Source organism: Bemisia tabaci, unplaced genomic scaffold (genome assembly GCF_918797505.1).
Source record: "Bemisia tabaci unplaced genomic scaffold, PGI_BMITA_v3".
Classification (NCBI taxonomy): Eukaryota; Metazoa; Arthropoda; class Insecta; order Hemiptera; family Aleyrodidae; genus Bemisia; species Bemisia tabaci.
The window spans coordinates 154,759-168,934 of record NW_027311745.1 but is presented as its reverse complement, the minus strand read 5'-3'; the positions used below and the strand labels follow the sequence as shown (position 1 = coordinate 168,934).

Below are 14,176 nucleotides of genomic sequence, written 5' to 3'. Positions count from 1 at the left end.
ACCTGAAAATTTCAGTTTTGCACGGGTTCAATAAAAAGATTCTCAGGGTTTTGACGTAACTTATTTTTGTTTTTCATGTGTATAGCTAGAAACTAGAGAGCGCAACTCGAAAAGGAATGAGGAAACAACTTTTGAAAAGCTCATTTCCACACCACCTTAGGAGAGTCCGATCAGGAAAATGATACGGTACTGCTCCTGGAGGTAGAGCTTTCGGCGCGCTCTTTTTAACGTGGTGTCGCCAAATGTGATATTTTCTGGTAGGGCATTCCTTACGTGGAGAGGGGTTCAGAAAATTTTGGCAAATCAGCACAAGTTTACGCTATTTTCAGGTTCAAAGTTTATTAATCGTACGGAGTAAACATTGCAAAATTGAACGTATATTAAAGTAACCGACAGACTTCTGAAATGAAAGAAAACATAAAAAATTAAAGCCACTTGATGCATCCAAGCACCATTATTTCCAAAAGGACCGAGCCAGTGCTGCGGTTTACAAGAGCTTAAGACGTGGGTCTGCAAATTCATCCTAAGAAAGAATCAGACAAGAACCTGAAAAAAAGAACGAGTATCAATTTCAATACAGCCGAAGACAGGAAAAACGTATTCGGACCTCTTTTTTAACTCTTCTCCCGAATCTGAGCGCCACCTCATAAAGCAGAGCATTGAGAGCTCACGCTTCACATCATCGCGCCTTCAATTTTTCAGATGCAGCACGGACGTCCATCAAGTACGAATAGTTGTATCTCTGCGCCGTCGTAAACGCGCATCCTTTCCCTCCCTCTACTTCCATATTGTATTTGTTTCCGTTTGTTTTATTCGTAATGGTGCTTCAAACTCTATGTGAGTAACACAGCTGAGGGCAAGAAAAAAGTGTTCGGGCCTTTTTTTTTTAAAAACTTTTCACCTGAATCTGAGTGACACCTCGTTGACAGCATAGAGCAGAGCATTGAGAGCTCACGCTTCACACCATCGCGCCTTCAATTTTTCAGATGCAGCACGGACGTCCATCAAGTACGAATAGTTGTATCTCTGCACCGTCGTAAACGCGCATCCTTTCCCTCCCTCTACTTCCATATTGTATTTGTTTCCGTTCGTCTTATTCGTAATGGTGCCTCAAACTAGTAGCATAGAGCAGAGCATTGCGAGTTCACGACTCACGCCATCGCGTCTCACATTTTCCATATGCAATGTAGACATCCATCTTGCGCGAATAGTTGTATCAAGGCGGATAAAGAATGGTGGTCGCATTTCGTACCCTCTGGACGTCACACGGTATCGGGTACATGGGCTGGCCGAGGCCGGGGGGGCCGACTCAACCCAACTCAACCTCGGATTGCACGGCAAAAACCCGTACCCTCCTGACGTCACAACGCTTCAAGATGGCAGCCAAAATCCAAATGCGACCACCATTCTTTATCCGCCTTGTAGTTGTATTGCGTTTACACTTTAGATGTCTCTTATTTTTGAATTTCGAGATAAATTAAGGTTGAGTTTTCCCGAGATATTGGTATGTCCGAACCAGCAGTCAATTTTAAAAGGAAGAAATATGATTAAAAGTCTCTCTTAAGGTCTATAAAGGGTGAGTATGTCTAAAAATCGAACCGACCCTCGCTTCTAAGGGAGTTATACATAGCGGATGAAGGAAGGGGATGATAAAGCGGCTCTATGTCAACAAAAAGGTAAAAATTTCGCAGAAAAGTGTTTACGCTCAGAAAGTAGTCCTTGGACCTCGGTTCACTACTGTCAAAAGCACCTTTCTTTACTCCTAACTCTCTCTTGTTCCGTTCATTTAAGAAATGTTCTGCATAAATTCTCAGTCGTAATTTTTTTATTTTTTATTTTGCTATCTGTCAGAGGGCGGGGGCGCGTTTTCGGTGCGTCAAGGGGGCGTATCTGCCAATGGCAGATTGGCCCTATGGCCAGTCCGAGCCTGTTCACTAGGACAAAATTTTCTTGACTTTCCCTCTTCCTTACTTGTTGAAAGACCCAATAAGGAGAAAAAAGCATTCAGTAGTTGATTAAAGATGACATCATGTCATAGTACACGTAACTTCTATTTGGAAAGAAGTCACTTCCTTCTAAAAAGAAGTTACGTATACTATGTACACTTGCTGGTACGAATCAACGAAAAAAACAACATTGACATTCGGCATGATGATGTGCGAAGAATAAGGATGGAAGAGGGTTTCAGGTGCTCATAATAAGATTTGGTGGCCCTGAAAAGGGCCGTTTTAAAGTGGAGTCTGCGCTCGAATAGAAACTGTGTTCACAGTTTACTTCTTCTTGGGTGCAGCCTTCTTCGGGCTTTTCTTCACTGCTGCCTTCTTGGGTTTGGGTGCCTTTGGTTTCTTGGTGGGTGGCTTAGCGACTTTCTTCGCCTTTGGGGATTTGGCTGCCTTGGCTTTCTTCGGAGATTTAGCCTTCTTGGGTTTGGCTGCTGCCTTGGGTTTCTTGGCCTTGGGAGCCTTTGGCTTGGCGGGCTTCTTGGCGACCTTCTTCTTCTCTTCCTTGGCGGGAAGCTTGAAGGAGCCAGCGGCACCCTTACCCTTGGTCAGGATAATTTTGCCTGAGGCGGTGGCGGAGATGACGTACTTGCGGATGAAGGGAGCAAGCTTGTCGGCATCAACCTTGTATGTGGCAGCAATGTACTTCTTGATGGCCTGAAGAGAAGATCCCTTCTTGTCCTTCAAGGTCTTGATAGCTTCGTTGACCATGGTAGCGGTTGGAGGGTGAGCTGCAGGCTTCTTGGGCTTGGCTGCGGCCTTCTTCTTGGGTGCCTTCGGGGTGGCGGGTGCTGCGGCGACTGGAGCGTCAGACATGATGATTCTTGAGAGTGGCGCACGAGAGAGACTCAGAAACGAACGGTATGCCGTGCAGCGGTGCGACCTTACTTCTTATATCGCGCGCAAGAGCCAAAAGGAACAGAGCTGCGATATTTGCGCTGTCATTTTCGTTTCGATTCGTTCTGTGTTTATTTCTCTCAACTTCCATCGATATTAAAATAAATACGCGTTTTGTATTCCTTAGCACCCATCGAAAATAATAACTACATAGGTTTTTCTTTCTAAATTCGTAACTGTGAACGAGTAATACGACGGTGGATTATAAATGTAGCGCGTGTTTTCTCGTCAACCCGCGTGCTGCGTACTTCATTCCTCGAAGGAAATGTTAATTTCACACGTTTTAAATGGGTTTTTATCACTAATACAACATTAATTAAACATCCAGACGCATCTATTGTACAAAAAAATCCTTACCGAAGGAAAGTAGGGCGGAATTCTATGTTTTTTCGACCGTCCAAATCGGGGTGTCCGCACTTCGATTCGCAATCTTCTCCCTGTGTGCAATTACTATTCAATAGCACTTTTCCCTAAAAAATCATTATTTTTTTGAGGAAAAATTGGAAACTTAAGTTAAGGAATCAGTTAACATGTAGGAGTCACACTTACTTAAAAATATACAAGATTATGCATAGTTATTTGACGAATCGATGCGGTTAAACACTGCTGTTAAGAATAACGTGGGTGTCGTCCCTATGCCGAGTACAAACTCGATTGTACTTTCGAAATTATTTTGAAATTTGGAACCTTTTTCTTCATTGTTGCGAATTAAGTTCATTTGGTGATTCATTTTAACGAACAATTTTAATTTCTTCACTTTTTGGAGAAGGGCGATGCGTACCGAGGAGGACACTGTCAAGTTGACAGTGTCAACGCAGTTCGATATGCTCTTAGGTGTATGAATATTTTTGTAGACAATAATACTTTTTCACTTTAATCAAGTTAAGAGAGAGTTATAATTAATTAATCAGTATTATTATTTAATAAATACCAGATACATTGAAGAGGAAAAGAGAGAAAAAAATAAAAGCAGAAGAGGGTAATAATACCCATTCAAGAGCAGACAGTGACGTTAAGCAAAAGCTGGGTTTTAGTTCAGGTACGGTAATGGTACAAAGTGAACTTAGTTGATCAATAATAATGTTTAGATTAATTAATTGTAAAAATGTAATAGTGTACGAGAAATTCATATCGTCGGCGTAAGTCTGCAACCACATATCGACGGTGAAACTACCAAACCACGTATCTCGTTTGCGGTGTTTAAAAATCTACGCTCACATTTTATTTTTTTGAAGTAGACCAAATCAATATCATTCCTTGAAATTTTCACGGAATTTTCTCCGCACAAAGAGAAAAAATCACAGAAATTTTCAAGACTGGATGTTTAGTAGTTTTTCATTTAAACAATAAAGTATGACAGGAAGTCTGCGACGTCGCAAACCGAGATACGTGGTTTGGTGGTTTCACCGTCGATATCTCGTTTGCGGTGTCTGAAAATCTCCGTCCCTGTGTTATTTTTTTAAAGGAGAACACATCGACATCATTTCCTGAAGTTCATGCCGAATTTTCTTCGCGCAGAGAAGAAAAATCACGGCAGCTTTAAAGAATTGCCGTTGAGTAGTTTTCCGTTTAAAAAGTAAAGAATGACAGGAAGAATGCGTGAAGTATTCCGACAATCTTGTAGGCGCTATGCGTTTCACGCCGACGCGACCGTCGCCGAACGCACTGTGTTTGAAGCAATGCGTGAAGTATTCAAGCAGTCATGTAGGCGCTATGCGTTTCACGCTGATCGCACTGTGTTTGCCGCAATGCGTGAAGCATTCGTGCAGTCTTGAAGGGGCTAATATGTGTTACATGCCGATCGCCGCGCTGAGGGCTTCTCCTTTTCATCTCAAGTCCTCGTCATCGTTTCTCTCTAAGTCACGCCGTTCCAGGCCAAATTGCGTGTTTGGTTTCTCTCTTAACTCAACTAATTAAAGGTGCTATCTCTTGTATCACTGAAAGACGACAAAAGTAGAAATTACTATACTCTCAGAAAATTAGATATTTTGTCGCCTTTTCTCGTTTGTTATTTTGTTTTTTCTAAATTCGAATTTTCTATACCTATATACATTTAAAAAAATGTCAAAATTTGCCGCCCCTATAGATTTGCCGCCATGGGCCGCGGCCCATGTGGCCACCCCCTTAATCCGGCCCTGACGCCGTATGAGTCTTCAGACGTTGTCAAATTTACTTCAAATAAAACCGAATTTACAGGGAAAATTGTGAATTTTTGTTTCCAAAATTTCAGACAATTTCGTACGCAATTTAATCGAATACATCTGAAAATTTCATTGGAAAAACGTGCATGAATGTCGTCAAAAATACATGTTTTATCGAGGGAAATTTGGCAACTGTCGAATGTTCACACGGCGTTTTTCCTCGTAGCACGGCAGTATATAGCGCCCACCGGCCCTTCTTCGGGTAAATCTTGATCAGTTATAACTTTTCGCGGACAGCCGCCTCCGACGGAGGCCCTCCGTTCCAGAATTCCCAAGTTTTCCCGCTAAGGCATTTACCTCCTCCAACCCGATCATTTTCTTATTGTCTAAGTCTCAAGCACTCGCATCAGTACCGGTGCTGCCATTTCCCGGAATTAATTCCGAAATTCGAATCTTTTCAAGTAATCGGAGCTTTCTCCGGAATCCTCTGAATCCCCGGAATTTTCAGCTATTTCCGGAATTTCCTCGAAATTTCCTTTTACAAAGTAAAGATACTGCTAGAATTAAAATTGATAGAAACAAGATTATTACTCCCCCCAGTTTATTAGAAATAGAGCGTGCGGTTTTTCGCCTATTTGATTATTTAATTGATCAAATTTAGGGACTTTTTGATCAAATTTTATACGATTCGGAACTAAATCCGGGCGTATTTCGGAATTTTCCCCCGGAATTTTTGAAAAAATCGGAATATGTTTCCGGAAATTGGAATTATTTCGAAATCTTTTTGATAAAATAAAATGGCAGCACTCGCAGCACTGACCGGTGCCACACACGGGAGCTTTAATCTGGCTTGATTGTAGGTACGCACATAAAATAAGATTCTGGAAAATTTAGCGATGCCACGGTACATGGTAACTGAGCCTCGTTGATCAAAAATAATGTTACGATTGCTTAATTGTAAAGAATTAATATTGTACAATAATGTCGATTTGTTAGCCTTCAGAATAATGAATAGTAGACGCGTGCGCCTGTGCGTGCACATGGAAACACACTTTTAGAGGTGCTTAATTTTTTTATTGTTTGTTTTTTATGTACATACAAAAAAGGCAACGTAACGTTTTGATGGTTATAAAGGGAAACTACTGTTCTCGATTCTGTTCGCATTTGATGAATTCAACGGATATTAAGTCTCTTGATTGGCAAAAAATCCATCTATGTCAGTCCGTTGCATCAGGATTCAGGGCTTTTTACACTTCACAGCCTGACTGGGAAGTGGGGAGATGGGGTAAGGGGGGTTCCAGGTTCCTACCTTCTTGGGAGGTTGCACTGAACCCTTGCGATTACCAGTATGCGCCCCGGGTGGCATGAAACGTAAGAGAGGAATGAAAGATTAGACATTTCGGTGAAATATTTCTTGAAATGTCACGATGCTCCGAAATATTTCGTATTTTTCAGGGGATAGAGTATGCAACCCGCACTCAAACATACAAAAATAGAAGTAAGTCCCAATGTTTACACTTTGCGGAGTATGAAAAGGAGCCGGTATTTTTCAATATCTTTCAGGAATTTGCGAAATTCCAAGATTTTATTTTTTATGAAATTTTGCCGCCATGTTTGCGCCGCGACGTTGTAGAGATAGAGCGCGGCCCTAACGGACGGGCGGGGATTGATACCTGTTTTTGACACCGAAGAATATTTTTCTTTTCTTTTCGTGTTTTATCATTCAGAAGAGATTAGTAAACTTTACCTCTGTTTAGACACTCGTTCATGTCTGTTAAGTCCAGCTTTAAAAGCCAAAACCTATTCCCGGAAGAAGGGCCCCGAAAGGAACATTTTGAAGACTTCAAAGACAAAAGTAATGCAAGTTTTTCCAATGGTCGTTACTCATTCTAGGGTGTATAAACTTTGATCCAAGTGTCCGAAGCTCCGATGTAAGTCGGTACCGTCGGAGGCCAGAAAGTAATAATGAAAACTTCAAATTCGTTTTTCTCACAACGCGATTTTTCGCCACGCAGCCTTTTTCCGGGAAGCTCTGAACTGCTCCTGCCGAGACGTTCCACAATTGGATCGCATTTAGCAAAAAGGAACCAGCGTGATCACAGTGTTTTCAAAATCGTACAATTTATTTTTTTCTTTTAAAAATAATAATTATTATGTACAGTATTAACATTTACACAATTATTTCCCTTTGAAATTAATACTTTTTTGGTGGGATGTAAATATAGTTGCTATTTTGGGAGATTTTTTTAGATAATTATGAAGGAACAACACTGTATTTGCGCTGGTTCCTTCTTGCTGAATGCGAGCCACTTATGATAAGTGCTGCAGGGGACTGTTGTTAGTATTCAGAAGTTTAGACTGAACGAGAGTAACTGAATTGATGTTGTCGGTGAATCGGATTGTCAGAAATAGTGATGAGAGCGCTACTGCAGCCGTCAACGGCCATACCACGTTGAAAGCACCGGTTCTCGTCCGATCACCGAAGTTAAGCAACGTCGGGCGTAGTTAGTACTTAGATGGGAGACCGCTTGGGAACACTGCGTGCTGTTGACATTTTATTTTGCGGGAAAGGAGTCGGGCGGTGATAGTGATGGTAATCATGATTGACTTTTCGGAGGATTTTATTTTTGTTTCGATTTTTCCTGGAAATTGTTTTCGCGAAGTTATTGTCTCTGCAATTGACACTTTGGAGGATTGTTTTCAAACTCTAACACCTTGTCTAACCTAGTCAAAATCTTCCAATTCTGCAACAAAATTTACTTCGCGTTTCTGTGGAAATAAAATAATTACGCCGTTAATGACGTTACCAGTCCAAAGTTTAAATAAAATGTTGAAGACGGCTAGTCCTCATGAAATCATTGAAATATTGAAATTGGCGAGCGCACCTCTCGCAAAAGCACTCGGGCTCCCTCAGGTTTGATGGATGAAAATTCCGAAGAAAAAGTTCGTTTGTAATGCGGAGAAAAGATTATTGATCAACCGACTGAAGAGCTCCGATTTGCTAGAGGGATACCGGCTTTCCAAATGGCCGATTATGAGTGGGGTCTTAAGGTCTTTTCCACTATTACACAGTACAGACTTTGAAAGTTGAGAGCAAACTGTCAAATCGGTTTTCGTCCCCTCTATCTCGTCGACTGGCGGTTTTTCCCCCAATTTAAAAGATAATTGTATCGCAACTGATCGATTGCTGGAACAGCAATGACGAGGAAACCATGAGTAAACTTAACCTTAGGAATCGCCTAATTCCTTTTTAAGCTCACAATCAGCGAAGCCATTACGAAAGGAACTATGAAAATCTTGGTCAAAGCATCTGACAAAAAGTAAAAGGAAAAAAATAAAATAAAATAAAACAATGACTCTGAAATCTTTTACCTCCACCACTCCATACGAAAAGTTGTTGCGAAATCGGAGTGAGCTTTACTCGAAGTTCTGTGCGGCCAGCGGTGGTGTTCTGATGCTGACCTACGTTATCACTTATCAGGTAGACATGGGATTATGGGAAGGAAGCATTAGACTATTATTAGGAGCAGATTTGCAACCATTTGCGCCAAGTTCGAATTTCGAACCGAGAAGATGCCCGAGCCCGCGATAAAAGCTACTTAATGGGGCACCAGCATTTTCTTTACTAATCTGGTGCGCTGATTTGAGTTATCTGAAAATAATGTCACGACCGACGAGATTTTCAGGGGTATTTGTCGGTGACAGAGAGTACAGAAGGTTAGAGGCCCGACTCAATGCTAGGTAACAGAAGCGCTCGCAGGCGATGTACGCAAACTACTAGTTTCTATTGTTTTCCAGCGACTGGCGGCGGGTATGTTGCTGCCGGACCATCCTCACTGACACCGCAATCACACGCTGAATGTGGGAGCTGAATGTGGCTTGAATGTGGAAGTCATCGGCCCGATGCCTGAATTTTGCGCGTCACGCGCAAAATTCAGCAACGATTCTCAGCAACCATCGGACCTATTTTGAATTTTTCTGAACTATTCGAGTAGATTTGATACACATCTGGTTGAAAATAACTCGAATTTGCTAAATTTCAGCCGTTGGGCGATGACTGTTGACTTCCACATTCACCTGCTAAATTCAGCGTCTGATTGCGGCAATAGGCAATTTTTCATACATCGTCCGTCCGCAACTCTCGCTTGGCCAATCAGCGCAGTGGTTTATGGGAATCCCGCTCGCCGCGCACTCTCGTGCCAACGTACTCATCTCCTTGCTGACGGCTCAACTTCTGTTTCAATTTCTAATTTTCTACCTTACCCAGCCGGGCCTCTTCACCTACCATACTCTCTGGTCGGTGATAGATGTAGACGATGGTGACGTGCTCATAGATTTGGTGGCCCTGAAAAGGGCCGTTTTAAAGAGTTGGATGTGCGGCACTGGCAGGAAGGAAATTAACCTCCGAAACCGTAGAGGGTGCGGCCCTGACGTTTCAAGGCGTAGACGACGTCCATGGCGGTGACAGTCTTCCTCTTGGCGTGCTCGGTGTAGGTGACGGCATCACGGATGACGTTTTCTAGGAAAACCTTGAGGACACCACGAGTTTCTTCGTAGATGAGACCAGAGATACGCTTGACTCCACCTCGGCGAGCCAGACGACGGATGGCGGGCTTGGTGATACCCTGGATGTTATCGCGGAGCACTTTTCGGTGACGCTTGGCTCCACCTTTGCCGAGACCTTTACCTCCTTTACCACGTCCAGTCATGATTGCGCTGCTTCAAGTATTGACACGAGAATGATGTCTGGGAGGGCATGAGTCCGCTTTTTATACCGTCGCTCGACTTAGGAGAAGCGTCACGATTGGCCGAACCCCTCTCCGTTTCCCACTAAAACGAACCAATAAACGGTAAGAATGAAGGAGCGGTATCGCGGTAAATACGAAACGAGTGGAGGGGCCACGCGACGCTTTTAAAAACGGTGCCGCGCGCGGGACCTCGTCGGACCTAATGCCACTTGTACGAGGGGAGATGGACCAATCAGAGGAGTGCCGCGCGGCTCTTACCCTCATTGCGTTACCAGTCGTCATCTGAACGCCCAACGGCCAGGTTCTCGAGACGCACGCTCTCACTCTCGAGGCGCGTGGCCCTGGCCCTCTCATGGCTCATGGCGGTCATGGCTAGTGCCCCTCGCCGTGGCCAGGAATGCGAGGTGGATTTCATAATTAAAGGTTGGCGTAAATATCTGGTGAGAAGTCCTTCTCTAAATTAACGAATTAACATCCATTTTTAGTCACGATTAATGTGTCAAATCGTATAGTATCTGCCCGACGCTAATTCTTTAATTTTAACTTAACATTTAAATAACATAAAAATCGGTCAGACCTAAAAAATACAAATTTTACCAAACCAAACTTGATAAATCCATTGTTATACCATTTTAATCGTCTACCAACATTTCTCGTAACAAAAAAGAATATTTATAAATAAAACTAAACTGATTATAAAGAAAACAAGATTATTAATGTAATTAGAATCTAAAATTAAAACACCAAAAATAACAACTAAACAACATTTACTTATAAATCCCAGAAAATAAAGAAATCCAGCAATCCCTAGTCCAGAAGTAAACACTATAAATTTTTCAGCCAAACTCACCTGACTTACCCGATCCTTCTTCCGCCAGTACCACGAGGAGTACATCTACATGTAGTGCCCATTCGAGGCAAATGTGCGTTTTGGAGCTCACCATTTCAATTAAGGGGTTCAACTGACGAGGCGCATACGTGTGGAGTCGCTGGAAAATCGAGATAATAAGCGATTTCAACTATAGTCGGACCACATTTTGCACCAAGGAAACATTTTTGAAACAACATATAAATCATCGGTTTTCGGTTTCCCTGTGCAGGAAGGTGCTTTCATGGAAGAGCCAGAGATTGTGGTTCCTTATTGCAAATTATTATCCAGTTATTCTTGAAATATAATCGTGACAAATTCGCTGACAAAATCCAATTTTTAAGCATCCGATGTGAGTTCAAACTTCCTTTCTCCATGTAATTTTTTGTATCAGCGCAGTGGTATATGGGATTCCCGCTCGCCGCGCACTCTCGCGCCAACGTACGCAACTGCTTGCTCACGGCTCAACTTCTGCTTCAATTCTTCCCTATTCAGTCGGGCCTAGCTTTGAACTTTGAGATCGCACGAGATTAAGTCATTCCTTTGACTCCGATCTTTGGGTTCGTGATGGACAGAGAGTAAGAGGGTTAGAGGCCCGACTCAATGATAGAAAACTGAAACAGAAGTTGAAGAAGTTGCGTACGTTGACACGAGAGCGCGCTAGTACCTACAGCTCGCTCATTGGTCAGTGATGACCAGAGTTAAGAAATTTCATGAAAGATTATAAAAAGAAATTTCATTTAACACGCAGAATTCAGGATTAAACCCTTGAAACTTATGAATCTCCTTAAGTTCATTTATAGGAACGTGGTAAACTGTGAAAGGGACCTTTAGAAATGCCCAGAAAGTTGAGTAAAACAGCAAAAACATAATTTTGAATTTTTTATCTTAAATTTTGGTTGAACACACAGCCGTACCGGTTGAACACCAAAATAAATTTTACGGATAAAGTAAGACGTTAGCTTACATATTTGGAGCAAAACAAATTTCTTGACTATAAAGAATCCTAGTACCCCCTAATAGTATATCTTTCTTTTTTGGTACAAAAGGGAGGGATCTTGAACTATCTTTGAAACAATTTAAATGATTTTTTCATTTGTCTCTGGTTTTTTCAGAAATTATCAGTTTGAAATTTGAGGTTATGGTCCCCGGTCCCCCTCCCCATGATGAGCCAGAACTGCCAGAAGAGAAAGAGTAGTGAGAGAAGGCCAGAAGAGAAGAGCTGAGAGAAGACCGCGCTCCAACTGGTCTAATTGACGAATATTATTCTCTTTGAAAATAGAAACAAATTCTGTTAGAAAAAATAAGCATTTTTGACATTTTGTCGGTCGAAAGAAATTTCATTCGATGAAATTTCTTTTAGCAACTCTGGTGATGACGCTAACTATTGCAAATCTATTAACGAGTTGCAGATGCTAACGCGCTGTCGCGTCGACGTACGCAACTTCTTGCTTTCATGGCAAACTTGACACTTGTGTTTCAGGAGGTTTTCCCTATCCAAGTATCCAATCGCACGCTCTTACCTTCCATACTCTCTGATGATGAACTGGATGGGTCAAAGTGCTCGTAAATTTGGTGGCCCTGAAAAGGGCCGTTTTAAAGTGTGGAGCCGGATGAAGAGCAAAATCTACTTCGAGCTGGTGTACTTGGTGACAGCCTTGGTTCCTTCCGAGACGGCGTGCTTGGCCAATTCTCCGGGGAGGAGGAGCCTGACAGCGGTCTGGATCTCCCGGGAGGTGATGGTGGACCTCTTGTTGTAGTGGGAGAGACGGCTAGCTTCGGCGGCGATACGCTCGAAGATATCGTTGACGAAGGAGTTCATGATAGACATAGCCTTGGAGGAAACTCCGGTGTCGGGGTGGACTTGCTTCAAGACTTTGTAGATGTAGATGGCGTAGGATTCCTTCCTCCTGCGCTTCTTCTTCTTGTCACCCTTGGTGATGTTCTTCTGGGCTTTGCCCGCTTTCTTCACTGCCTTACCACTTGCTTTCGGTGCCATTGCGTCACTCTGTTCGATCTGCAAACGAATGACTGACTTAGCTCGGCTCGGGTTTTTATATACGACGGGCCGCCTCGCCGCGCCCAATCCCGAGCGGTCTAGCCGGCTCGCGGTGGGGCGCCAGGTGCTTGCCCATTTCCCCTCTCTACTCTTTTGTCCTCTCCGGTGGCGGGCTCGTATAATATTCCGTTGTACGTTCAGCGCAGACCGCTCAGTCGTAGAGTTCATTATAAATTCCGTATTTAAGGTTCTCATGCGCTACCTTCCCTATCATGAGTACCTCAGCCCGGCGATTACTTTTGTTGCGGACGTTTCGTTCTATGCCGTAAACTGTCCCGGAGTTGATCTACTCAGCCTCAGCCCGAAAAATTCATTCAAAATTTTTCGAAGACTGACCGGGACGCATTCAGAAAAAAGGAACCAGCGCGATTATAGTGCTTTCAAAATCGTGCAACTTCTTCTTTACTTTTAAAAATACTCAGTAAATGTACAGCTTTAAAATTCACATAATTATTTTCCCTTAAAATCAACAATTCTTTTTGGTTGGAAACGAAAACTATTTATTGCGCTGGTTCCTTTTTTACTAAATGCGATCCGATTAATGTACCTTTGTTGCGGACGTTTCGTTCTACGCCGTAAACTGTCCCGGAGTTGGTCTGCTCAGCTCAAAAAAATCATTAATTCCTCAAGTGAGTTTACGGTTAAAATTTCAACATTAAATAATTTATTGTGAAAACTCCCGTCAGATCCATAGAGCACATATGAACCGAGTTCATCAGAAAGGAACCAACCCACATCTTTGAAAAAATCGAGTTGAGGATGTTTTTGAGTTCCTCTAGTTTTATATTTTCTTCTGCCAAAAATTCAAAGTCGAAAAAAAAATATTAGTTTGTGAAATGAGGCGTTAAAGTTTACTTTCTACACTGAGTCTTTTGGAGGAATAACTCGAAATCCAAGCCAGGACCAATCTGCAGTTACTAGATCGTTGGTAGTGAATGCTGATTACTGATTATTCCGGTCCAAACCTTGAAAATCACTGGTCTAAACATGCCTTCAGAAGAACAGAAAAACGTTGCGAAACTAGGAATTTGAAATGAAAAGTGAACTTTCATACCAGTAAATGAAGATCTTTAGTATCCTGTGTCCAAAGTTTTACCGTTCACAAAGTTGATTTTTAAATTTCCTCAAGGAAAAAAATTGTCCATGGACGATTTTAGAGACAACGCTCAAAGACCGTCGGTTGATTGATTATACAGTGCAGTGCAGCAGTGAGTGGAAACACATACACGTACAAGTTAGGTTGCTATATTTACGGCAGAGAGTATAGAAGGTTAGAGCCCGACTGGATAGGGAAGAATTGAAACAGAAGTTGAGCCGTGAGCAAGCAGTTGCGTACGTTGGCGCGAGAGTGCGCGGCGAGCGGGAATGCCGTGAGCAAGCAGTTGCGTACATTGGCGCGAGAGTGCGCGGCGAGCGGGAGTCCCATACCACTGCGCGCTGATTGGTTAAGCGAGAGTTGCGGA

General features: G+C 42.6%; 3 protein-coding genes and 1 non-coding gene across 4 annotated transcripts; 1 reads left to right on the top strand and 3 right to left on the bottom strand.

Annotated features, from left to right (window-relative positions):
• Positions 1-1,807: 1,807 nt before the first annotated feature.
• On the bottom strand, positions 1,808-2,904 carry LOC109041404 (histone H1-II-like). The gene has a single exon (XM_019057752.2). It carries the CDS (start codon positions 2,814-2,816, stop codon positions 2,271-2,273), a length of 546 nt encoding a protein of 181 aa, XP_018913297.1. The 5' UTR covers positions 2,817-2,904; the 3' UTR covers positions 1,808-2,270.
• Positions 2,905-7,472: 4,568 nt separating this feature from the next.
• On the top strand, positions 7,473-7,591 carry LOC140225816 (5S ribosomal RNA). The gene has a single exon (XR_011900740.1). It is a non-coding gene; the product is annotated as a 5S ribosomal RNA (ribosomal RNA).
• Positions 7,592-9,373: 1,782 nt separating this feature from the next.
• LOC109042883 (histone H4) lies at positions 9,374-9,799 on the bottom strand. Its single transcript, XM_019059851.2, has one exon. The coding sequence runs from the start codon at positions 9,745-9,747 to the stop codon at positions 9,436-9,438; it is 312 nt and encodes a 103-aa protein (XP_018915396.1). The 5' UTR covers positions 9,748-9,799; the 3' UTR covers positions 9,374-9,435.
• A 2,426-nt stretch (positions 9,800-12,225) lies between these two features.
• On the bottom strand, positions 12,226-12,700 carry LOC140225807 (histone H2B). Its single transcript, XM_072305750.1, has one exon. The coding sequence runs from the start codon at positions 12,651-12,653 to the stop codon at positions 12,282-12,284; it is 372 nt and encodes a 123-aa protein (XP_072161851.1). The 5' UTR covers positions 12,654-12,700; the 3' UTR covers positions 12,226-12,281.
• Between the last annotated feature and the right edge of the window lie 1,476 nt (positions 12,701-14,176).